We start from the raw sequence: 25,166 nt of genomic DNA, 5'->3' as shown, positions 1-25,166 counted from the left end.
AGGCCCATCTTCTGTGTTGAACAAAGAGTTAAAATTACAGTCAAGCACGGTTCACAAAAAACTTCATATATCTTTGAGGCACTCGTTGCCTTTCAGCCCTCCCCTCTGTAATAGCCCTGTCAGTGATGAACGCTCGGTACAAATCATGGTTAAATAAAATTTGACTCTAGAAGTGCAATCACCTGTCATGGACAGTGGTAGGAGCTTGTCCAGTTGAGGCACACAATCATTTCCTTTATGATCATTTTCTAAACAAAAGCAACATGATAAAGAAAGGAACATAAAAAGCACAAAATCATTTTCTGGATGGCCAGTCAGAGTTTCGTCATTGGTATGTGCAAGCTGTTCCAGGGTCCCATCCACAACTCCTCCTCATCTGATAATGTGTGGTCACTGTGGGACTCCAGTGTCTCCCTACTGTCCTTGTGGCTGTCAACAGAAGTCTCTTGCTCCTCATTGATACAAGGGACGCTGCTGTTTCTGTCAATCAAGGCCTTGGCAAAATTGGTTTTGGACCCAAAACTTCTAAGATCTGTGATGGTGGATCCCAAGGAGCCACAGGAGGACCGAGTGTTGAGGTTGACGTCCACGTTAGAGGGAACACATGTACCCGTTCCGTTTTTTGTGTCGTTTCCTGTGCCCTCGATGCTAATAACGGGAGGGGGTTCTTCATGAGTCACACCCAACTTGTCTAGTTTTTTAAAATGCTTACCGAGCCGACACGGAGAGCCCACCTTGAAGTTGTTCGGGTGCGGCGGCCGCCGAGTTCTGACGATAGTGCCATTCTGTGCGAGGTAGATATTCCCATTGATGTTGCTGTGACTGTTGGGAAGTCTGTTCCGCTGGGTCTCTGTGGTGCTCTCCTCTCCTGTGGAGCTGGTCTCATTCTCCCGATCGACCACCAGCTTAATCCGCTTCTTTTTCCCAGGCTGAGAAGAAGAGAAGGGACTGAAGTCAATATATAATATTTTCAGAAGCTATGCTATAGTTAAGCTATAGTTTCTCAAAAGCACTGCAGATAGCTGGGTTGAACATCAGGTATGAAGATTATGGTATCTCAAAGAATTCTCGCCATAATTTATGCAAAAAAAACCAGATTTTAAGTAAAATTTATGCTCATGTGTACTTAAGGATAGAGGACATTTTTGATCTGAAACAAAGATGCTTTTGTTGTGTTGTGAAGAGGAATTGTTGTTCTGTTAAAGAATATTCATACTCCAACAAATGTGGGAGACCATCTTCAGAAAACAGAAGAAATCCCACTTTATGATCAGTATCAGAGCTGAATTTATGGCGAGAAAAGAGAAACGCTGTCTATTCATAGAAAGTAATCATGTCAAATGACAGGAAAACGTTCAGTCAAAGCAGATAGTAGTGCAACATGCAAAACCTCACAGCAGAAAAGAGCCCGGTGTTGCACTAAAGGTAAAGGCATAAAAACACTCAGGAAACATCAAAGAGAAGAAGTCAAAGACATAAGAAAGAGAGGAAAACTCTGATATTTTGCAGCAGGAAACCACTAAAGTTTTTCCTTGCCAAGGGTAAACGAGGAAAAAGTCGACGTTTGAAACACTCTGTAGAGGAGAGCAATATTTCTTCACTCCCATGCAAGGGTAATTGATTTTATTCACTCTTACTTCACAGTGGACAATATATCTCTCTAGAAGGCAGTTGAGTTTCCTTCAGACTCTGAGTCAGCATCTGATGTCACTTCTGTTTCTCCTGAGTCCTTCGACGCACTGCCGGCCTCTGATCCAGAGCCGCTGGCTGAAGATTTGTCAGAGGAGATGGCGTCCTCGTCCACCTCAGTGATGGGGGACAGTCCTCCGTACGTCTCCACCGAGGTGTCACCGATGCTTCTGATCTCGGAGCTGTATGGGGGACCTCTGTAGGGGGCAGAGGGCCCAGGGTCTCGAGGTGCCACACTGGACCTCTTAGACGACGCTTCATCACTGAGCTCGCTGGTTGACTCTTTGCTCTCATCAGCGGTCTCAGATTCTTCCTCATCCTCTTCTTCACTCTCCTCTGTGATTGTGTCCTCAGATCTGCGACTCAGGCTGGACTTCTGGGAACGCCGGCTGCCACTGGCGGACCGGGAACTAGCAGAACCCTCCTCGCTCCCCAGGGAACTCTTGTCTGTCATCTGACTACCGGATGAAGACCCTCCACCAGACCCTGACTCAGACGTTTTCCTCTGGCTGGACCCACGAGACGAGGAGCCTTCGCTACCTGACCCCGATTCTGCCTCGCTGGCTGTCCCTGTCCCTGACTCGGCCTCACTGAGTTCTTCACTGGACTTCTCTGAGGTTACTGCGCTCCCTGATGATCTGGTTCTCTGTGACGACCTAACGCTTGAGCCAGATAAAGATGCAGCACTGCTACCGCTACCACTGCCACTCTCACTTGCACTTGCACTTTCACTTTCCCTGGTCCCACTTCCACTCCCACTCCCACTCCCACTCCCACTTCCACTTCCACTTCCACTCCCACCTGAAACACTGCTCTCCTTGCTGGCCTCAGTAGCTGATGATCTCATTGAAGAGCGGGCAGAAGACCCGCTTTCTCTGGTGCTCCCCGAACCCTCTTCCTCCTCAGACTCTTCATCGGAGTCTTTCTCTGTCCCTGAACCCTTTTCTGTGCTCGTCTCCTTCTCTGTTGCCGTGCCTGTTCCTGATTCTGTTTCAGACTCTTTCTCGGACGCAGACTCTTTCTCTGTTTCTGACTCTCTCTCTGTAGCCGATGACTTCTCTGACTCTGACTCTTTCTCTGACTCTGATTCTCTTTCAGTACCAGATTCTTTCTCGCTGACAGATTCCTTCTCGGTTTTGTCAGACTTGGAGTCCTCATCAGAATCCCCAGGCTCTTCATCAGGCTCTTCCTCTGAGTCTACAGTGCTTTCATTGGCATCATCCCGGTCTAAATCTACTTTTAGATAATCTCTGTCAACACTACTTTTCTCTGAGGATTCCTCATCAGAGCCTTTCTCCTTACTGCTTCCACTTGCACCTGCTTCTGGCTCACTTTCTGTCACACTAATGGACACTTTAGACTTCTTTTCATCCTCACTGGTTACTTGTGAGGCCTCCTCATCTCTCTCGCTGCCTGTGGCTGAGCCACGACTCACACTACTCTGTGACTTCCTCCGGAGCTGTAACTTGTTGCCTAAGTTGATTTTCTTCAAAACTTTGCCAAGCCGGCTGCGGGTATCAGACTTGCTGTCGATTGGTCCCATAACTGCTGGTCCATCAGTCAGACTCTCCTGGCTGTCAATTCGGCGGGCTGACATCAGTTTGGCATAATCCTTGTCCTTCTTCCCGGCACCGAACATCTTTAACATCTTGGCCTTCTTCCATGGAGATGGGCCAGAAGGACCAGCGTCAGATGGCTGTTCTCCTCCCTTGCTGGCTGCCAGGAGTTTGCTGAGTTTCATGACAGACTTCAGTTTCTTGGCAGCCTTAGAAGGCTCGCCCCCATCTGCTGGCTCAGCTTGTACGATTTCATCCTCTGGTGGCACATCGCTAAATGCAACCCTTTTGGGTGGACCTCTACCCCGAATGCCACCACGACCCCTGCCTCTGCCTCGGCCCTAAGACAGTCATAGTTAATTCAGCAAGCTTTTATGACAATACAGCCACAATACTGGAAGTCACAAAGGATTTAAACTGCTGTTTCAATAATACGCTGGAACATAACCTATTAAAGCAAAAATTGAAAATCTTGACATTATCACTGAGAGCATGAAATTCACATCTAAGAAAGGGAGATACCTCAGGGCCATGAGGACTGTAGTAATACCCATCATCTTCCATTATCACCTCTCCATATTCATCATACATAGGAGTTATCAGCCTCCTCCGACTGCCGTACTGAGGAAGGTCATACCTGAAAAGTAGACAGACAAAAGATAGGATAAATAATGAGGTTTTTTGTATTACTGTGACCTACCTTGACCATTTTTATGGCTTTAATAGTACCTAAAGTACACTAGACAACAGCAGCAACAATGAATTAATTAGTTTTTAAAAATGTCTCCTGCCAAATGCTATGTGATAAAGAGCCATGAACAAATGTATTACCTAAAAATCCTATCCTGTTATCATTTAACATGGTAAATACAGTATAACATGACTTGTCCAGTATGTCCAGGCATTGATGTCATTGCCAGAATCATCTGTTTTCATTTTTAACTCCTTCTCCTAAATCTTCCTCTGTTGTATCAGGCTGGCTCCACTCGTGACTGCTGCCTGACTGATCTTTGTGTTTGTAGATTTGGCAATATCTTTGATCAGATATGCAGTAATTGCTCTGGTGATTTGCAGCTCTTCCTTGAAATCACTTGGCAAGTTTGGAGGGATATAATGAAGACAAAAAACATGCAGCTTTTCCAAAAATAAATACAGCACAGCACGTATTTCCCCATGTTTGTCAAAGGGGTCTAATAAATTACAAGAACGCAAAAACATGCTGATATGATGGGAACCTGTGGAGTAACAAATAATGCCTAAAAGCCCATTAAAACACTTTAAAACTGATCAAATGAGGTTGTGTAACTCTTCTCCAATGTGCTGTTTTTCATTCCAGAGCATGTTTGGCTACACTTCTTTCATCAGGGGAGCACTAAATGAGACTATCTATCCAACCACACTCCCTACTAGAGAGAGCAGACTGCAGGTTTATTTCTCGCCAATTGTCATTAAAATGGGAGACAAGCAAGAAGAAGATATTTAATCATTTTTCAGTGATTTGCTATTTCAGTGGTGATAGCCAACTGTCCAGAACATGACCTGAAGATAGCGCGGATGAAAAAGTTTGAGCATAAAAATCTGAATTTAAAATATTATCCACCATTAGGTTGTCTGCGTCCATGTGGTGGAAGGACACTGAACATGTGAATTATTCGTCTTACACTATAATACTGAATTAGAGAGGAGCCGAAAGAAAAGAGGCTGATGGTAATTTGTGTCGCTGCTACGGGGACCACACAGTCTGGTGATTGCTGGATTAAAAGCTTGACCGCTGTCTAAGTGTGCCCCCTCAATGCAAATAGAAAGAGATCAAAGGCATCCGGTCATAGTGATGATACACTCATTTGCAACAGCAGCTTTTACAATGAACTTTGTGACATGTCATTAAAATATAATTACAGCTTGTTGTAAATCAAGGCCTGTGTGATTCAGGCAGAGTGAGTAACAGCTGAGGCAATTAAAGCTGGTAAAGATGACAGGTAGGTCAGTGAGTAACCACAGAGGCGATTACAAAACTCCATTTCAAGACAGTTTTTAGCATTTGTCAGATTTCTTTTAAGAGATTTAAGCCTGTAAGGTGCAGAAGCTTGTCCCTGTTTTGATAAACTTGCAGCGTGACTCCCCAGAGTGGTGCAAGTCACCTGCCATAGAGCGGGACAGTTTAATGAATAACAATTTCTCAGCAGCTGTTCCGGCTTTGAGTTCCATGTTTTTCCTCTTAAGACCATATGGCCAATATAACAGGCAGCCTAAAACACCCTCTATCCATTAAACCATGGGAAAACACTTTCTCAGTCTCAGGTGCCTGACTCAAGGCAGCATAATTGATCTCATTTGAGGGGAGTAGAGGGGGTAAACTCTCGGATGGTGCGTACTGCTGAAGGGGCAGCACAAGTTACACTCATCATTTTATTCTGAATTTCTTTAAAATGCTCTCCTCCCCCTGAGGATCCAAACATATGAAGCTGGAAGGCGAGGTTGCAATAAATAAGCCTTAACGATGTAATTTTTTAGCTTTAAATTAACCGATGGAGATCAGTCCCATGGATTAGAGTGCGACTGATGAAAGATGAGACGATCAGCAGGCTGCATGCTCACCCCTGGTCGTAATTATAGTAGTCTTGCGTGTAGTAGTCCTGGCCTGGGTCGATACCTGACTCCATGGAGAGTTCCTGCATTTCAGAGAGGCAGAGAGAGAAATTACTCAGCACTCCACGGAGAAAGACTGAGGAAGAAGAGCAGCAGCAGCAGCATACAGGGTGAGTATAGCAGCAGTATGACTACAATCCCTGTGAATTAAGAAAAGCAGGAGTGTTTCTACCTCAGGTCTCAGAAGAGATGGCCTCAGCAGTTGCTGTTGCTGCCAAAGATTAGTACAGAAGAAGGATAAGGTAATGGCAGGAAGGGAAGGTCAGGAGAGACACAAACATAAGGAAGAGCTCATGCTACACACTTCAGATTTAATGCCGGAAAATGCAGGCCTTTCTTATGTTTATTGCTAGATCTATGTTATACACCATGGAGGAGGATTAGTACAAATACTGATGGAAAGAAAGCAAGGAAAAAGAAGGACTAAGCAACTGGGAGGTAAGAAATGGCAACAAAAAAATTAAACATCCTGCATACGTCGGATGCTGACAGTTCAAAAAAAAAAAAAAAAAGACTCTAATGTCAAGCACTGTCAAACAGAGTCATTTTGTTTGGTCCCTGATTATGTTTTTTTCTCCCGACAGAGGAGAAAAAGTCATCCGAATGCTTATCTGCTGTTTGACAGGAACATTGGAGAATACAACAGACTCTTGAATCAAATCTAAACTGCAATGTCAGTGTCAGAAGTCCTATCGCCGGCATCTCATCTTAATCTCATTCAGTGTTTTCCATCAAGCGAGTTGTAGATAAGAATAATAGGATATAAGCTGCCTCAAGCCGCCTTGAGAGTGACAAAACGTCTTGGCACAACAATAAGATAGAAACACATCACAACAGGAACGCTTACCTGTCTGCCGTAGCCTCGCCTGCTGTGTGCCGCAGAAGGGGGGAAATGAGACAAATGATGAATATGGATTGACAGCAACATTTCAAGTGCCTTCAGATAAATGAAATGGTGCGTCTACAGGACATTTTGCTGACCGCTCAGAAAATTGCAGCTTTACTTACTGTGCATTTTCATGTGTTAAATTACAGAGTTGCAGATCTCAGTTCAGTTTAATAAAGAGCGCCTAAGGCCCTCCTCCCCCGTTATCTCATCCAAACAGGGAGGAAAAAAATATACAATGAATGCAAAAATCAAAGAGGCTGAGAAGATTGGAATTTGAAAAAAAAAAAAAAAAATGTCAGTGTTTATACAGACATATCTAGAGCATCTTTTCGCTGATATGAAAAGGACAATGTGACTCAGGGAGGAATTAGTGACTCAAAGAAAGTTAATAAAATTGTCTTTGGTTATCACATCATGATGTGCCAATTTCTTTCAACAGACGCCAATGTTTTTTTTTTTTTTTAGCTAAGCTGTAATAAATCATGAGAATTTCACTCTATCAGACACACAAAAAAACAACTCAGAGCTGCTCCCGAGGACAACAGCGCAGGGCTTTCAGTACAACTCAATGAGAAATGGCGAGTAATGGAGCAATCCGGCTGAAACCTCCAGGTTCACAAGCGTACAACTGTAACCTGTCTGGGCCCATAAATAACGACAACTTTCACGCTCAGATATATGGCCAAGCAATGATGTGGGCTTCCTCGGGAGAGCTGTAATCTGTTATTATGGGCAGGGATCAGGGGACAGGGCAGAGCCATGTGGCCACACCTCCAAGGCAGTGGGGATGACGGGAGTGGGATCTGATGGATGACCCAGTGGCTTGGCTTCTGGCTACTGCTGCTTCATACGACATCAAGAAAAATGGCCCAGTGGACAGCGGCCATAGGACGTTTGCACAAGACGGGACTTGGGGGAAGATGGGTGATAAGGTAATGTTGTTATAAAAGATGTGAGACCGGTGAGCCCAGAATTACAGCAATGCTTGAATACTGAAAAGGCCTGTGGATTATATCTACAACAGTAAGGTGATGCTGGCTTCACAAACAGCTTTTCATATTGAATATTTCTGTGTAGAAGTAGGGCTTATTGTTCTGCAACAAAACAAAGTTACTCAACCCACCCGAGCAGAATTCAGTTAAAGGAGTAGTTCGACTTTCTGGGACATACGTTTATCCTTTCGTGAGATGAGAAGACTGATAAACATGGAGAATGTCATAACTTGCTACCTCTTGTTGACATATTAAAAACAGTACAAGGAGCGAGGTTCACCACTTTGTGAACGCAATGAAAGTATAAATAATATTGCTGCATGGGCTCAGGAAGACTTCGTGAAACTGTTGTCAGTAAAGCAATGCAAATTATTGCATTCTGTTTTTATTTATGTTTTTTTATTCAACAGCGAACCAATTTTGTTGGAACGGGGGTTGTATTTTAATTATTGTAATTTGTATAATGGTTTAATTCTGTTTTCCTTGTGCCAGTCATCAGTCGGGGCACAAAAGAGTTTGAAAAAACCAGTTGCAAAAATGGAAGATAAAGAAAACCATCCATTAAGGCTTTCTGCTGTTTGGGTTGAAAAAAGCAGCATGTGAGCTGCTAGCCTTTTTACAAAAGAGATTACCCCATGTAGTGAACATGGAATACAGAATTAGCAGCCCTTCGATCTGCCCATCGGGAATGTGTGATGAATCAAACATTTCATTGCTCTGGAAGGGAGGTATGCTAGTGGACGATTTGCCTGAGGGCATGGAGGGTGAAACAAACACATGAAGGGTATGTGGGAGAAAGACAGGGAGGAAAGAAAGTGGAAAAACCTGAGCGCACAAAAAAGGAAGAGATAGGGGACAGAGGGCGCATTGCAATGAGCATAAAGAGGGTAACAGAATCTCCTGAGACCGAGTGGAAAGATTAACAAGAAGAGGCCAAGGATTGTAAAGTATTACAGCTAACTGCAGAGAGAGAGAGGAAGTGGGAGAGAGAAGCACAGACAAACAGGCAGAAGGTCAGACGGATGGAAAAGCAAAGGAGAGGGTAACAGTAGTTGACAGTCCCACAGGCAGCGGCCCTAGTTAAGGATTGATTGGTTCTCTAATTAGCCTTTTCCAGTGTGCAGCCGAACATCACAGTGACTACTTTATCATGCTGGGAGGATCTCTGCAGACATGTGAATAGACAGGTCCCCCAGAGGTTGGCTCTCTTCATTCAGCACGAGCCTGCCGGGGAGCACAGTCCATGCTGTAGCCGGTGCTTCAAACAACATAAGAAGATGTTTTCACTTAGAAGCACCAGGCCTTGTCGAGTCTGCATTCAACTGTATTACACTGAAATGAAAGAATTTCCTGTAGCCTGCCTCTGTCTAACATCCAATGAGTTTCATGTCGTGTAATGTTTGTTTCAGTGTATATTTTTCTCGATATGATCTCGTTTATGTGTGTGTATCCGCTGTTCGCTTGATCATTTACTGGTTGAGACAATTAGTTATCTCTCTTTTCACTCTTCACTTCTGTTGTTTTATATCTCACATTCATTCATCACTGTATGCATTTCCTGTTCAGTACACCTAAAAGCCAATGTAATATTTTACGTCAGATTAAGTCACTGGAACAACTTTCTGAATGTGTTTCATCAACAAATATGTGATCATCCTTCCTGAATACTCTGCAGCTTATTTCACTGAATTTGCATACCTTTGGGAAATTCTTAACAGTTATGGTAATTTTCCCTCGTTTGAAAAAACATTGAACATTATAATTTTTGCTTTTGCCTAATTTGGATTCTGCACGAAGCAACAGCATCCTAAATGTTCATCCTCTTATCTTTGTGAGGAAGTGAAAGAATAAATTCAAAATCAGCAAAATGCAGCCAGCAAATGGTGGGAAACAGACCCCAGGGTTGTGGGATTTCTACATGTTGGTGTTTAGGATAATTTAATTAAAGTAACTTTGGTTATGAAATGTTAATGTTGAGATTATGAACTGAAATAACATACTTCTAACATGATGAATGGACTAATCTGCTAACTCTGGGGTATACTTAACACTATCATTAATCTCATAGCAGTTCAGATAATTAAAACATGGAAATGAACGCAGCAAATGGATATATGCAAGCATCTTTTATGTTCTAACGCAAGCCTGTGAGCATATTGTACAGTCAGCGTGGCAGAGAGTACATTTCTTGGCCAGTGACACTGTAATTTGATTTCCACAACATATTGAGCAATAAACCATTTTGTCCTTGAAAAATCCACAGTCAAAATTCTTTGACTCGACTAAAGCTTGTAAAAATGCAAACTGTGCATAAAAAGTATGTAGAAACAACATAAAAACAGGCATGGAGATGTGCAGATGGAAATAACGAGAGAATGAAGACAGAGAAAAAGTCAGAACACTGTAGACTGAGAGGAAAACTGCTCGTTGAGCTCTGCAGTGTTTGAGCTGCTCGAGCTCAGCTGGCTTGACTGCTGAGCCTCTGCTGCCGTGTTCAGTTGGCTCGTCTCATTTTCGGTGCAGCTCATACTTGTTGTTGAGTTCGTTTGGACTACAGAGCTGGAGCTGGTCATTTTTGGCGTGCTCTGCTCATCCCAGGAATCAGAGCTTTGCAGTTTGTTAGCACCCTCGGATTCCTCAGTCACTTGTGGCTTCTTGTTAAACTTGGGCACCTTGCTGTTTTTGTCTACTTGGCTGTACAGGTTGGCAACAGACCTCTCTATGTCGGCTAGATTCTGGATGTTTTTCAGGATCCCTTTAAGCTCCTTCTTGCCGCTGTCAGTTTGTGATGGGTCAATAGGAGGCGGGTGTTTCCGCTCTGAAACTGGGCGGAGCGAGGACACAGGGGGCAAAGAGGCTGGAACAAACTGGACGATCGGGCGCGCCTGATCGCTAGCAGGTGAGGGAGGGGGAGGAAGAGGCGGCGGAGGTGGGGGAGCGACCTGTTTATTGACAGGAGGAGAGGGAGGTTGGATTGATTGAGGTTTATGAAGGTAGGGAGGTGGAGAAGGAGGCGGACTAGAGGGAGGAGGTACGGGTGGGGAAGGTGGATGTGGTCGCCGTGGAGGAGGAGGTGGTGGATTTTCTGGTGGGTCTGGTATGATCTCCACAGTGATCTGACAAGGCTGAACGGTCATGTAGTTGGAGATGCTGGAGCTGAACTTCCTGAGGACAGGTGGAGTTGGTCTCTGGCTTGCCAGGGGCCATGTCTCCTCTCCCTGAGCAATGATGACGCTGGGGGGCACATCTCTGCCCACAGACACGGGGCTGTAGGAGTAATCCATAATGGAGAGCAGGGTTTCTGAGGTCAGCTCCAGCATGTCATCGCCGTCTCTATCCCTGACAAGGATGGAAGCGAGGGAGCCCAGGGAGTCTCTGTTTTGCTTGAGGGTTCGTTCCTGGAGGGCCTGTTGCTCAAACTGCCTGGCCTGCTCACGGACCGACAGCTTGGTGTCTGTGCTGCCACTCAGGTGAAACGTGTCCGAACTCTCCGGCTTTCGCCTGCCTCTCATGGCTGCTTGTGCTATCTGCAGCTCCCAATCGTCCGGGTCCATAAGAGCTTGTCTCCTCGGCACCTCGTAACTGTGTTGCCCTCCGTGAATGCGAGCAGGCATCGACCAGATGCAGCCCGATTCGGCTGAGTGGGAAGGAGAAAAGGAGAATCGCTTTTCGGCCCGTGCAAAGACATCAGGGCTGCTGAGGGGACTGTTGTCGTCGTAGACAGGGTTGTGAGTGGTGAGCGGCTTGCGGTCAGAGAGGAAGGTCACGTTGCTCTCTGACTTGGGCAGGTTGACATGCAATGCTCCGTTGCCGCGGGCTGCAATGGCGCGACAGGCAAAGGTGCTAAGAATCCTCTGGTGGTCAGCCTCCTCAATGACAGACTTTTTAGCCCTGCTCCGGTAAAAAGTGGAGGTGAAGAAGAAAAAAAGACTTGAAACAGGTAAAGAATGATGGTTTGAAGTGCAAGCGAAGCAAAGAAAAAGGACGCAAGAGCAAAAGCGCATCATTTATTCCTGCATCTGAACTGATTACGACTCTAAGCACCGTGACTGTTGCTCAGATTATTGTTTTAAATAGCTTAATATATGGTTTGGTTTTCAATGTCTGCACAGCGCAGAAATCAAATGAAAAAGATTGCTCTGCAAAACTTTCTACAAAGAGTTACAAAGATGATGCGATTAAATATTGAAATAGAAAAATTATGACGCCCGCGGATATGCTGGGCTTTAGTCCAAAGATACTGAATAACCAACATTAACCCATATTGGATGCATTAGTGCAATCAGTCACAACACGAAGAGATGTGACAGTGAGGGCGACTGAACACAAAAGGAGACGACTGCCTAATGGGAAGAGAGAGAGGAGACAGCTATGATGGTATCTATTGAAGTGTAGTACCTCTGAACAAAGGGAGCTTCCTGACTACATGAAAGTAAAAAAGATTTCTCTAAAAAACTACAAAACTTTCCAACTGCTACCACTTCACCAAGGTAAATTAACAAAACAGGCTTTGCCATGTAAAAATGCATTTACACATAAGGGGATTAGTGATAACAGAAAAAACTACCATTTCAATAAAGGCTGAGTACATATCAAAATCATACCTACGCATATAAAATCTATACATATGCTCAACTGCTATAAAGGGGAAGGAAACGAGGGTGCTGCTCCTGTGCTGCATTTACATATAATACTGATAGTATTCATAGACCTCATATGTTTTGGGTTTACTTACTGCAGTCTGAATCCAGAGAGACAGGGGAATATAAAGGATGAAGAGGACAGAAACACAGACAGATGGTAAGATGACTAATGCAGTAATATCAGAGGTATGGATGAAGTTTAAGCTCAAGGGTGCTCCAAGTTTTTGCATTTTGAGGGTAAATACTGAACTGCTTTATTTGCTGTGTGCATCTGAGTATGGCACAAACACAAAGTACACACACAGACCCGCACACACTTTACCTTTCTGCAAAGAGAACTTTGTGTTTTATACATGGAGTTTCAAAGTGTTTTAATGGGGTTGTTTATAAGACCGACTCCTCTTGCTCCTTGTGCAGGCTGGAAAACAACCCCCAAAATAAACTAAAACGCTTGGCTACAACACAATCCCCACGAGAGCCTTTCTGCTGCAGAACCAGAAACTTCTGCTTGTTGCTGAGTGTTGGTCAACATCTGTTGTAAACATTGCAAAAGGTCTTTACAGCTTGCCATTAAATTTCCATTTTCTTTATTTATTTTTGAACAGCAATTGTGATGTTAGTAGCTGTATTGCTTTAACTTGCTGTAAATCAAAATCATTAAACCCAGCAGGGCAGCTGTTTGAATTCAACCTCATTTAATCCGCAAGCATTAACATTTCATTACGCGTTCAGGGTAGTATTTAACATGAAAGGTGAAATCTGATTGCGCTGATGGCAGAACACTTTGGACATAAAGGGAAGCTCAGGGAGCATTCAACAGAGGCATTCATAAAATGGAAGCTTTAAAGTAATTAGTGACAAAATCAATTATTAAGCACAGGCCTGATTTTGTAAACTACATCCTATTTCACGAACTTAAACACACTCTTACCTTGGGAGAAGGTCTTGCAAAAATGCATTCGAAGTCAAATTAGAAAAACATACATAAGCTAAAGTCTAATCAGTGGCTGTGTTGCGGCAGACAGTGAGGTTTGCAGACATCTAAAGTGGATCGTTGTCAGGAAGCCAAAGAGCAGAGAGAGCTACTAATATGTCTAAAGCAGCAGGTGGATGTCTGAGGTCAATGCGCAGAGCCGCCAGTGGCTATTTCAGAGGAGAGGAAGTGATATGATTTTGAATCCATTTTACCACGATCGTTGTGCATTCAATGGTTGGGGTAAAAAGCAGGAAAATGCTTAGGCAGTAGTCCTAGTTATTCAACCTCAAATTACGTCTACTGAGGTTGGATCTGAAATTCAAAGAAAGAAACCCAGATAGCAAGATCCAGTGCCTGCTTGTCTTGGGAAATGGTGGACTTGGTGGGATGGGAGATAGATAATAAAGGGTCAGGGTTGACTCACATGCTGCTGTCGCCCAGCTCTTCATAGAGGTTAGCAGTGGGAGCACCCGCTGGAGGTGCTTTCCCTCCCGGCGGTAAAGCCATCTGAATCCTGGCAGTTTTGGCACACTCTGCCTGTCGCCTGTGAGAAGTGTTAACATTTACAGTCACAAAGATACGCGTTTCTAGTCGACATGCAAAAGACATAAAAGAAAAACCCTCATACACAAACTTGCAAAGAAAAACCAACCCAAAATGCCAGTCTTTGTTTCCTTCACATTTAATCCAGTGAAGAATGAACCCAGTTAGGTTAAAAAGTGAGTAGACACATCATTTATGCATGAGGCCTCTAACATGAATTAAAAATGTGTTTTCACAAGGTAGTTCTGCAAAAAAAGAGGCACATGCTGTAAGTTGTGGTAAAACTAAAAATACAGTGATGTTCAGTCATGTCTAAAGAGATGCTGGGGATAGAAAAAGCATAACTTGGCATAGCGGGATGAGGTAAAGGTAGCATCTATTCGTATTTCATGTCAACACAAAGCTGCGAGGTCAGAAAAGACATCTCAAAAGAAAACTTCCTGTATGGAAGTCCAATATTCACTGACATTTTAGTCCTGGTTTGCTCTTTTTAGCTGGTTCAACTCTCTTCACCAGCTATTTGTTTACTCTGAAAGCTGCGCAGAGCCGCGCGAGGTGATTCTTAGGGGGATCGGCAGTACTGGCAACCCTTTCACCTTTAATGGAGGCATTTAGTTCAATGTTAATACCAAAAATAGTGCTTAATGGAGCTTTGAATGCAACACAAGACTGCTTTAGATTGCAAGGAGGCAGTGAAGTTACGACAACCAAAGATACCTGCAGTTATTATAGAAGATGACATGTGCAATCAGACTTTTCTTTATGAGTAGGTCTAACATTGATGCATGTGCAGTTTATGCGTAGAACACCTGAGAACTGATGAGGAACAGATCAGACTGTGACGACCGTTAGAGTTGAGCGAGATGTTAGGACAGAACTATGAGTCTCCTTGACTTTGGGTTGATTTTCCTTTCGAACTGCATCACATTTTCCACATGACGAGAAACTGTTCTGCCAAATTAAACATTCATTCTGTAACCTACAAGATGAACCGCTGTTGTATTTTTGTCATTATTCTTGAGACGTTTCAAAGGACGGCATTAGCTGGCATGCATTTTGTTCCATCTTCACACATTCAACTCATCTTTAAATGACTAATGAATAATGAAGATGAGAGACACTGTACTTCTCACACACTCTTCACGCATTGAGAGAGCTTGCAAAACACTTGAAGAAACATGAAGAAGAGAAGTTACTTACTCTTTGAACCTGGTGGTGGTTTTGATTCAGAGGAAAGCAGGAAGAGAGAGAGACACGGGACAAAAAAGATGAGTAACATGACAAACTTTGGCAAGACTGTAACAGTAAGGTGTTGAATATTGGGAAGTTTTTTAAAACACTGACACACGGAGCATTATTCATGCCATCCTTACTCAGCAGAAGATCTTTATATACTATGTTTAGCAGAAGAAACACGAAAAAACTTTCGCTGTTTTCTCCAATTTCTATGCAAAGCACTCAAGCCTCCAGCAGTGACTGCAGGGCTACATGCAAGGAGCCATGGCTTTTTTCTTAAGTGAATCTTCTATGCTTCATGCCACCATTACTTATTCACAACAAAATTCAATTATTCCACATGAATACACCGTTTCCTGCTTCAAATATCATATTCATTCCCAAATTTAGGCAACAGTGAATTATGTTTGACGCACAGAAATGAGAAAATGATTCCCTAAATCATTGCATTTCACCAAAGTAATGTCGCCACCAACAAAACGCCATCTGCTGTGACAGTTTGTGTGTGAGGTCTAATGTCACCATCAGCAGATTTCCGTTGTGTGTTTGGTCTCTGCATTTGCGAAAGGACAACCACTCCGCCCATCTGCCGTGAATAAACATTTGCCAAACATCACCGTTTACGGAACACTTGCAGCATACCAACGACTAGAGGGCATAAGAACCTGACTCCTGCCAACCAAGAGTTCAATTACCTCAACAATGTGAACAATGCTTTAAACAAAAATACATCATATTTTGGTGAAGTGCTCAGTGTGTGCGTGAATGAGAGAGCAAACCAGACCGAGAGAGCGCTGTTTACTGTGTGTGTCAGGCAGAGATGATTAAGTAGCGTGAAGACGCACTGTGACGGTCACAATTGGCTGTAGATATTTGTCACAAATGAGTGTTAATTAATCCGCTTTCACAGAGCATGAGCAGGGAGATTAGCCCAGCAGAGTGCGCAGTCAGCATGTCTGATGAGAGTGAGAGAAAGAGATAGAGAGAAAGGGAGGGAGAAAGAGAGGCCCATAGAAAAAGGCAGCAGCCAAGCAAGAAGTGCTCTTGCTTTATCTTTAATACTTGACAAAAACAATTTTTAGCAATGCTGTTTGCGGTTTTGCTGGCGCCATTCTAACAGGCCGCAGGGTACCGGATGGGAAAAGTGGTTTACGTTCAAACAATAAATATCTGATTTATCTGTGAGGAAAAACCCTTTAGCTAAAAAGTGGGAGACAAAGATAATGCTCTGCTTAATTAAAATATATTTCCTTCTTAATTTCCTGACAACCAGTTAAACATGATTAATTGATTGCAGCAGGCGGTGATTATTACTGAGGCGAGAGGACTCACTGTTTGTAGGTGACCATGACGATAAGGATGGCAGGGATGCAGCAGAGGATGATGATGATGGCCAGGGCCAGGAGAGCTCCCTCTGTGTAGCCCACAGCCTGGGCCGCCTTCTTCACACTGGCCACAATGTCCGGAGAGCGGATCTCGATGATGCGGCCACCCTCGCCCAGGTAAGGCTGGAACTCCTTGTTGATTTCCAGCACGTTGCCATCGAGAAATCTGTTGTTTATATCACATAATGAGAGCAGGAAAAAAAGGAGCTTCAGAGCTTTATAACAAGTATAAGTTCATTGTTAAGTCATCCAGCCTGCTACTTTAATGTTTTGGTTCACTCTCACTGCTCTCATGGCATCATTTTTGGCCACAGCGAGTAGCTGTTTTCAGCCCAAAGATACAGTTAGCAATTAGGTGGTGAACATAGTGCAGCATTTAGCTGCTAAAGAGCAAGATGTTTCCCTCAGGAGTTGGTAGAGAACAAAAACAGAGCTAAAAGAGAGCAAATGTTTTATTTAGAAACACTCCGGATGAATGATAATGTCCATCTGGAACTCCTGGATGTGTAAATAACTGCTTGCAAACAACTTCAACATATCATTTAAAAGGTGATGTTATGTGAATGACGTGTGTTTACAACTTGTTTCAACTGCCAAAAAAAAAAAAAAAAAAAAAAAAATCAGTTACTGCAGATTTAAGTGTCTCATTTACTGACAGACAATATTACTTCAAGATCAGAGGCATCTGGTAATTAAAATCACCGCATTATGAAAGATGTGAAAGTGACTGGGGATCAGCATACGCCTCATTGAAAAATATCTCTTAAGTGCAAGTGATTTGTCAAAAGGAGTACTCAAAAATTAAATACCTAATGGAATCTTTCTATGATGTGGTTTCACATCTACAGTGTTTCAACTGCAAACCTGTGGCAGAATTCTCATCAGTGTTGTAGTAAAATGCACATGCATACAAGCAGTGCGCCCACTGTTGTTCCAGTGTTATTATGTAACAACAACTAGAAAGGCTTTCAAAAATTCAGCATCACAAGAGTGAGCACACTGCCAGATCCAATTACTGTCAATTTTTTTTCTATAGGTGAAATAAATGAGTGGAGATGAAGGTTATTAAATGGCTTCTCTGGCAATCTGTCCTCTAGAGAGCTCAAACAGTAGCTGTATTCAAGGTGCAATGAGGACACTCGCATGCAAGAACCTACTCACTGTCTTTCTCTTCCCTCTGTAACCTAACAGCAGATATACTACATGCAATTACCCCACAACACTATCAGACATGTACTGCATACATAAAAAGCTTTTCTCCTCTGAACTAAACCATATTCCTGACAGTATCTGTACTTAAGGAAGCAGATTCATATTAACGCAGGGATGTGGCAAGCCTATTTTCAAATTAGCCTGACTCTTTCAAAAGCCGCCACTTGTGATAACAGCGATAGTCAATAGTTGTGGTTATAAAACGCTGTTTTTATAACACAAGTGCCATCTTTCCCATGCCGCCAGCCTCAACCCCCCACTTTAAAAGGCCGGCTGAGGCTCTCATCTGATGGTCAAGGACACTGAGATAATGTCTATAGATTAATTCAGACCATACACAAAGCACCTCTAAATGTCATCTGGGCAGAGCATTTCCAGATGAACTGAAATGGTAACAATCTCATTCCAAAGAAAAGGGCGCCGTTTCTTCGCAGCCACACACAGAGCAGAATTGGCAGTAACCGCGGATGAAGAGAAATAAAGACAGAAGATGGTGTCAGATAGCTCAAGTTGAGATTAGCAGGAGAGCAAATTGGTGGAGGGTGAAGGGGACGACTCTTTTGATTGGTGACTCTCATGCTCTGATGGAGTTGCCTTTTTAAGATTGGTGTCTGATCGATTTGACAGAAGGGCTGAGAAACCTAAGAAAGGTGAGGACAAGATTGTCCTCAGGTGCCCAGCAAAGGCCAAAGTGTTTTTTCTTCTGATGGTATGTGAAAGTAAGTTGTAAAAGCACTTCTTCTGTGTTGTTTTAATAGCATGCGAGCATGGCCACTCAGTGGTCAAACTGGGTTTTAGCACCCAGAAATCTCTACGTGTCCCCACATAAAAGGAATGATATGTATTACAGACGTACCTCCAGGTTCTTGGAACAGCCTCTGAGCCTGTGGCATCACAGGTTGATGGACTGATTGAAATACTCCCTGCTTCACTCTCATGTTATCACTCCCTAACCTCACCCACTCCCATATATCTGCCCCTTTTCTATGACATATGCACCTGCATGACTACCAAAATCTTGTAAAGAAAGTGAACGTAATGAAAAAATGGAGGCAGGAGCGCCCTTAGAAAGAGACATTTGCTGATTGCATGGAAAGAGGGTAAAGAGACTGCGGGGAAAACATGCAGCACAGCAAGGACATCAGGACATCAATTTGAACTGAATGATGGACCGTACTTCCTGTAATAAAATTCTCCCACTTACTTGAAGAGCTCCTTGGGCGAAATGGCCCTGTTGGTGAGCGGGTCAATGGCGTACACCATCAGGTCCGACTTACTGTAGTCCTCTAGTTCATTGCCATCGCCGTGACGACGTGGCCCAATGGACTCTACTATCACCTTGGCACCTGGAATCTGGTCCTGGACGTGGCGCTCCAGAATACTGAATCAAACACAGAAACATAAGTCAAACTTATACAAAGAAAGCAAAGCAGGCATAAATACTAAAAAGCAGTCAATGTCTAGCCAAAATCCGGGTTCACGTTAGTTCAAATCATTTCTGGCACCTCTGCCCAAAGCAATATGAGAGCCACCAATCTTAAGTACTCCACTCTGGCAATGATTGTCCCATTGGGCAGCAGTTTTCTTCTCCACACCGGGCTCTTGGCAAAGCAAGGCTCTGATAATCCTTTTCAGGCAGAGAGAAATCCACACCTCAAATTACAGCCAATAAAGGCAACCCTTACCGTCTGCCTTTGCCAAAGTGGATAAGCAGTTTGAGCGTGCAGGTAAAAAGGCCCTGGATCATCACCAACACTTTGAAAAATTGCAGACCTCTCACATGACATTACTGCAAGGAGCTTAACATGACTAATGTGTGTGTTTTTCAGCCTAAAGAGCAATGTCACTTGTGTGGAAGAGACAGCAAGCTCTGGAAAAACAAACATTAATGACCATTTGCCTTTCAGATTGACTAATTAGACTAAACACTGCCCCAAGAGCTTCAAGAAGATGGTTCATGAATCTCTATCATTAATTAATTCAGACTAGAAAAACAGACAATAGAGGATGGACTCGATGGTCACATTGACTAATCCATGACCTTAATTGATCAGTCAATGGTTACTAAACAACAAAACTGAACAAACGTTAAACATTTCATTTTCTGTGTTTATTTTCATGAGTTGTTTGGCACTGCTGAATCACACATGTCACTCCAGTCCTTCAGAAATCATTTTCTATGCAAATGAAGGTGCCACCTTGAACCAAGTTCACTTCATATCACAGGGGGCAAAGCACTGCGCAGAAATATGAAATTAATGCTGCAGTGTCAATTCTACCTGAAATCAATCAACACAAGGAATATTAGAAGGCAAGGAAATGTACTGGAACATAATATGCTGCATGGACGAGAGTCGAGGAAGCGATACGGTGACAGGCATCTGTTCAAAGATGAATATTTTATGTCCATTTTCCTTATTACACAGTAGTTTGCTTTATAAAATATTAACAGAAATATTTACTCTTAGCATTATGCAAACAGAGATATTAGTTCCTTGCTATTTAAAAGGGCGATCTGGTTTCACCTTCCTATTTCTTACCGAATGAGCTCCTCCTTGTTCTCCTCCACTAAAGTGGGTGGGACAGTGGACACAACAACTTGCATGTCCAATGCGTTGACCACAGAAACCTGAGAGAGAGTAGGAGATTCCTTATCACATAGAGGAATCAAATACAATCATACATTTAACATGGTGAAATCTCGCTTCAGGAGCAGTGAGCAGCCACTGTGCGGCGCTCAGGGACCAGAGTATAAATACCTCAGGGGCACTGACATGAGAATTGACCTAAGATACATGTTTTAATGGTGGCCCTGGAGGAAACCCATGCAAGCACGAGGAAAACATGCAAACTCCGCACAGGAAGCTTCGAGCTGTGAGGTGACAGTGTTAACCACTGAGCCACCAGCTGGGAGGAAGGGAGAGAGAGAAAGGACCAAGGGGTAAAACGGACAGCAGAAGAAACAGTTATTCACATGTGGCCTACTGTGAGTTTTGTCGACTCATTCAAATGCTTCCTGTGGTGGACCAAATGAGACCCTCTAATTGCCTGTGTGTATTTGTGCCATGCGGCAAACTTAACAGGACCTAATTCTGATGCCGCAGTTAAGTGCATAGGCAACAGCCTCTGTGCTCTGAAGCCAAATCTCCCATGCGGCTCCTGTGAAATTAGGTTTCCCCTTGAAAATTAACGAGCACCATGGTTAAGCACTCGCTGCTCTCTCACATCCAGGCAATGTCCCAGACCCTCCTTCTGTCTCGTTAGAGGCTTGTTAGCCAGACATATTTCACTGAAACGAAAAATAAGCCTGCCCACAGTCAGGAAAGATAAGCTTTGAATTGGGGGGAAAGCTGAGCCTGATCACAGCGGGTGCGTGGGGAAATTATTAGGAAAAAGAAATACACGCAGATACACATTTAGACAAACATACAGATACACACACATACACACACACTAAGATGTACATAATGTGCACAGACTTAATACCCATATCTGAAAGAACTTTAATTGGATCATGAGCCAGTGGCAGAGGCCACATGTTGAATGTCCTGTAACTGCTGTTAATAATTCAATAGACTGGCACCAAAACATTTAGTACTGAGTAAACAAAAAAGCTTCATTTGAACTCATAATGAACAAATTAGTATGAAAAAAAACAGAGCAGAGGTTTCTCCAGAATTAATAAATCTAATTTACTCTCACATATACAGTTTGTTGTTGTTCATGGCAGGCACTCCCCACAGACTACGAAACTGACTTTGACATGTAAAATTGGTGGAATGACCCTTTAATAAGGGTCCCTGTATCAATGAACTGCAGACAGGTGACATTGCAAACCAATTCCACACTTTAAAGCACCGCTCTCTGCAGAGATGCCACGCTGTAGAAACAGGCAGTCCAATCAATATGCTGCCGGTGTGCAGGTGACATGTAAGCCAAGGACATAACATGCTAACTAGCACAGACCAGTACATGTGCAGTATATATATATTGATCATTACTAACAGACACATATGCTATAAAAAGCACCATACTGGATGCTCACCACCACTTCAGCACTGCTGCTGAGACCTTTTCCATAGTCGTCCGTGGCAATGACTTGAAACTTGAAGTAGGACCTGCGCATGTTTCGAAACATGATGGCCGACTTGATGACACCTGTGTAGGTCTCGATGACGAAGCTGTCCTGGCCTTCTGCTGTGGGTGGGATAATCAGGCGGTACGCCATCTCACTGTAATTCCCAGTGTCCTTATCGGTGGCCTAGAACACACATGTAGTACACACAAACAAAGTTACAGGAGAACATCAGTGTGTTATACTTAAACAATAAAGAAAAGAGGGAATATTTATTGTGTTATGGAAAAAAATGGACTTTGTATTCAGAGATTTCAATACAGCCTGAGCCATCATCCACCAACCAGAGCTTGAGCTCTTGCCCATAATGGTGGCTGTTTGGTTCCAAGCATATTACACTTCTGGCTTCTTCCCAATCAGCGATATCAGAGGAGATATTCATCTTCGGCAGCCAATGGGAAACACCTGCTGTGATGTCAGTGAATTGGGCCAGGAGAGCAATATGCTTCAAAGTCTAAACAGAAAACAGTCCAGGCGGGATTTTCTTCCATGTGTGATTCGGTGTCAATTTACCCCCAAAGCTCCCCTGTGGTGTATCAATCTTGCTGTTATTTATCACACAATTATGAGAGAACAGGCCATCAGAGCTGTCTGGTTATAAAACTAGAGGGTCCTGCTGTTTGTTTTTTCCTTGGGGGCTACATTTCCTATAATGCATCCCTGATTTGTTGCCATGGTGTCAAGTTATGATGTCAAAACCATTGATGGACAACCATTATAACCTTATGTTACAATACAGATGGCTGGCTGGAGTGGCAACCACTGACTGTTTGGCACATTTTTATTAACAAGTCATTGATCACAACAGACTGAAACAAGAGGTGAATGAGTGGAGCTTTTAAGTGACGTCCCCCTCCAGATATTTGCTCATAATTCTTTTCCATGCAGTTGTTTTGTAGAAGGAGCTGACAAAGGCTCATAAGTTATCTCTACCTCAAGTGTTTGTTTCACACTGCTGCAGCTTTAACCATTGTTACCCCCTGTAGAAGCCTCAAGAGGAGGCAAGACTTTCATTTTAATATTTTTAAGCTTTTAATTAATGTACGCTGAATTGTTTTTATTTCTTTGAAGTGCGGTACCTCATTTTTGTTGATCTAAATGACCAGATGCCTGATCTTGAAATAACTGTCTCTCAGACAAGGAGACACTTAACCTGGAAATAACAGATTTTTTAGGTCATTTGGGAAACAAGTTGTGAACACAACACTGACACATCATCACCTTTCAAGCTGATCTGACAAACTACACACATACAGCAGTTATGGAGCAACGTTATCCTCAATTGGGAGTCATGTTTCTGTCCACCTGGTGACTGTAGATGTAATATTCCCTCGCTTTAAGCTCTTTTCTTGTTCTCTACCAACTCCTGAGGGAGATATCTGACTCTTTAGCTGCTAAATGCTTCACCAACTTGTCGCCGACTTTGTCTGTTTGCCGTTTGGTGTTGAGCAGGGACTGTATAGTGATCTTTTCTTCCCTGACGCAATACTATGAGAGCAGTGGGGGTGAACCAAAACAGTAAAGTCACAGCCGGACAGCTTAACAATGAGCTGAAACTCACTATAAAGCTCAGTAAAGCCGAGGGGGGGCTGCAGAGTCAATTCTCTGTAGGATCCTCACTACGAGCCTCTCACATTAGACATTGTTGATGTATTTTTATTATAAAAACATCAATTATAGCCACTTTAAATTGGGAAATCTATTAAATTTTAGTGCTTATTTTGATTTTTTTTGGATGATTTCGGGCCAGTGCTAATACCCTTTCTTCTATGAAAACAAGAAAATGACCGGGGACCATTTAATCCTGAAAAACATCATTTCATTTATGAGATTCTGCACGAAACCACTTTATGTCTTATTTGGCAAAACCACAGAATTCTCGACCTCTGAGGCACAAGTTCTGACCGGCCACCGAGCTCACACACAAGCATCAATTTTCTGAGTGCCTGTCTGTAGCGAGTGACACTGATAAATAGGAGCAATCTTTTTTTCTTCAGCTATTGGCAGAAGAGGGGAGGGGGAGCAAGGTCCCAATGAAAGGGCTGCATAAATCAGCAGAGTGAGATATCCTCATTGGGTAAAGACAAATTTGCTAAATATATGCACCAGCATTATATATCTAGGGCAAACCTTTTGAAAGTTGTTATCGACATGGGGGGAGAACTGAGTGAGGAAAAATGTATGGATCCATTAATAATCCTTCAGAACACCAAAGAATACACTTCAGGCATCTCCTTGTTGTTCCAAAAGCTTTTCATTGCGTTCAAAACAAGGGGCCAAGCAGCCAAGGAGGGAGCTGATAGAAAGTGACTGTCATTTGGCTACCCATGAATCCAATTACCTACTGATTAAAAAACAGGGTCACGAAAGTGTCACAATGAGCAGGGGGTAATCATGTAATCAGACTTTTCTTCTAAACAGCACACTTCTACCTCGTTAATGAAATATTTTTTGCTTAACTTTTCCGCCCCACTGAAATCCAACTTTAGCAGCAAGTAAGGCAAACCTGTCATTTGCTTATTAAAATCCCTGCCAGTTACTGCTGGTGACAACGTTATGTGACTCAACTTGTGAAAATAACGAAGGTCAGAAGTGTCAGAACATGGCAAATGTTGATGGTATTTCTATGGATTATCTCCAGAGAACTGGGTGCTCAGCTTCATTACTAATTAAGCCAAGTACAAACGCTTGACACTAGCCATACTCCAAAGAAGTCTTGGCTCCGGGGAAATTATAGATAGCACTTGACCCATAATTCAACACTTTGGTGTCTATTCCAAGCTAAAGAAAAGGTCGCAAAGGGATTCCGAATTGGTCAACCGGCTGAAGCCGCTGCACAGTGTTCATCGATGCTTCACTATTCAGTGCCACATCTGAGCCTACACAAGATGGGCTTTACATGTTTAGAGGACTTGGGAAATAAGCATGGCGAAACAGCCTCTATTTAAAAACTATCTCCATCATTCATGAGTCCAGAGAAGGTGATTTTGCTCTGCATTCCTCGTCTGAAAGCTACAAGCTTGTACAAAATTATACACTCATGCACACACACATACACACACACACACACACACACACACACACACACACACACACACACACACACACTTCAGAGAACACTACATTGACTTACTTTCATTTCTTTTGAAATGACCAAACCGTAAGCCAAGTCCTCACACTAAAATTTATGGGGACTTGCGTTTTGTCCCCAAAAGGAAAGTGAGTCCCCACAATGTGAGTGTGTGAACAGATTTATGTCCC

The 25,166-nt window shown here is 43.1% G+C and overlaps 1 protein-coding gene across 5 annotated transcripts in view; it reads right to left on the bottom strand.

Moving 5' to 3' along the window:
• Positions 1-954: 954 nt before the first annotated feature.
• Positions 955-25,166, bottom strand: part of LOC143327951 (protocadherin-15-like) — a 189,550-nt gene continuing 165,338 nt past the window's right edge. For 4 of the 5 annotated variants that reach the window (XR_013077775.1, XR_013077778.1, XR_013077776.1 and 1 more), the window contains 6 exons: positions 21,816-22,031; positions 20,311-20,399; positions 18,975-19,151; positions 16,499-16,724; positions 13,819-13,940; positions 11,784-12,516 (listed from right to left, as the gene is read on the bottom strand). Coding sequence is in view for 1 of the 5 variants with exons in the window: in XM_076742656.1 (XP_076598771.1) it covers positions 1,661-3,586; positions 3,768-3,882; positions 5,844-5,917; positions 6,067-6,105; positions 6,742-6,763; positions 13,819-13,938; positions 15,138-15,146; positions 16,506-16,724; positions 18,975-19,151; positions 20,311-20,399; positions 21,816-22,031 (3,006 nt within the window). In the remaining 4 variants the exon portion in view is untranslated. Of the gene's footprint in view, positions 3,587-3,767; positions 3,883-5,843; positions 5,918-6,066; positions 6,106-6,741; positions 6,764-11,783; positions 12,517-13,818; positions 13,941-15,137; positions 15,147-16,498; positions 16,725-18,974; positions 19,152-20,310; positions 20,400-21,815; positions 22,032-25,166 lie in introns of those variants that run through there. The other variant, XM_076742656.1, reaches the window with a different exon arrangement.

Source organism: Chaetodon auriga, chromosome 11, assembly GCF_051107435.1.
Source record: "Chaetodon auriga isolate fChaAug3 chromosome 11, fChaAug3.hap1, whole genome shotgun sequence".
NCBI lineage: Eukaryota > Metazoa > Chordata > Actinopteri > Chaetodontiformes > Chaetodontidae > Chaetodon > Chaetodon auriga.
Note: the sequence above shows the minus strand (reverse complement) of the source record. Positions and strands in the feature narration are given on the sequence as shown.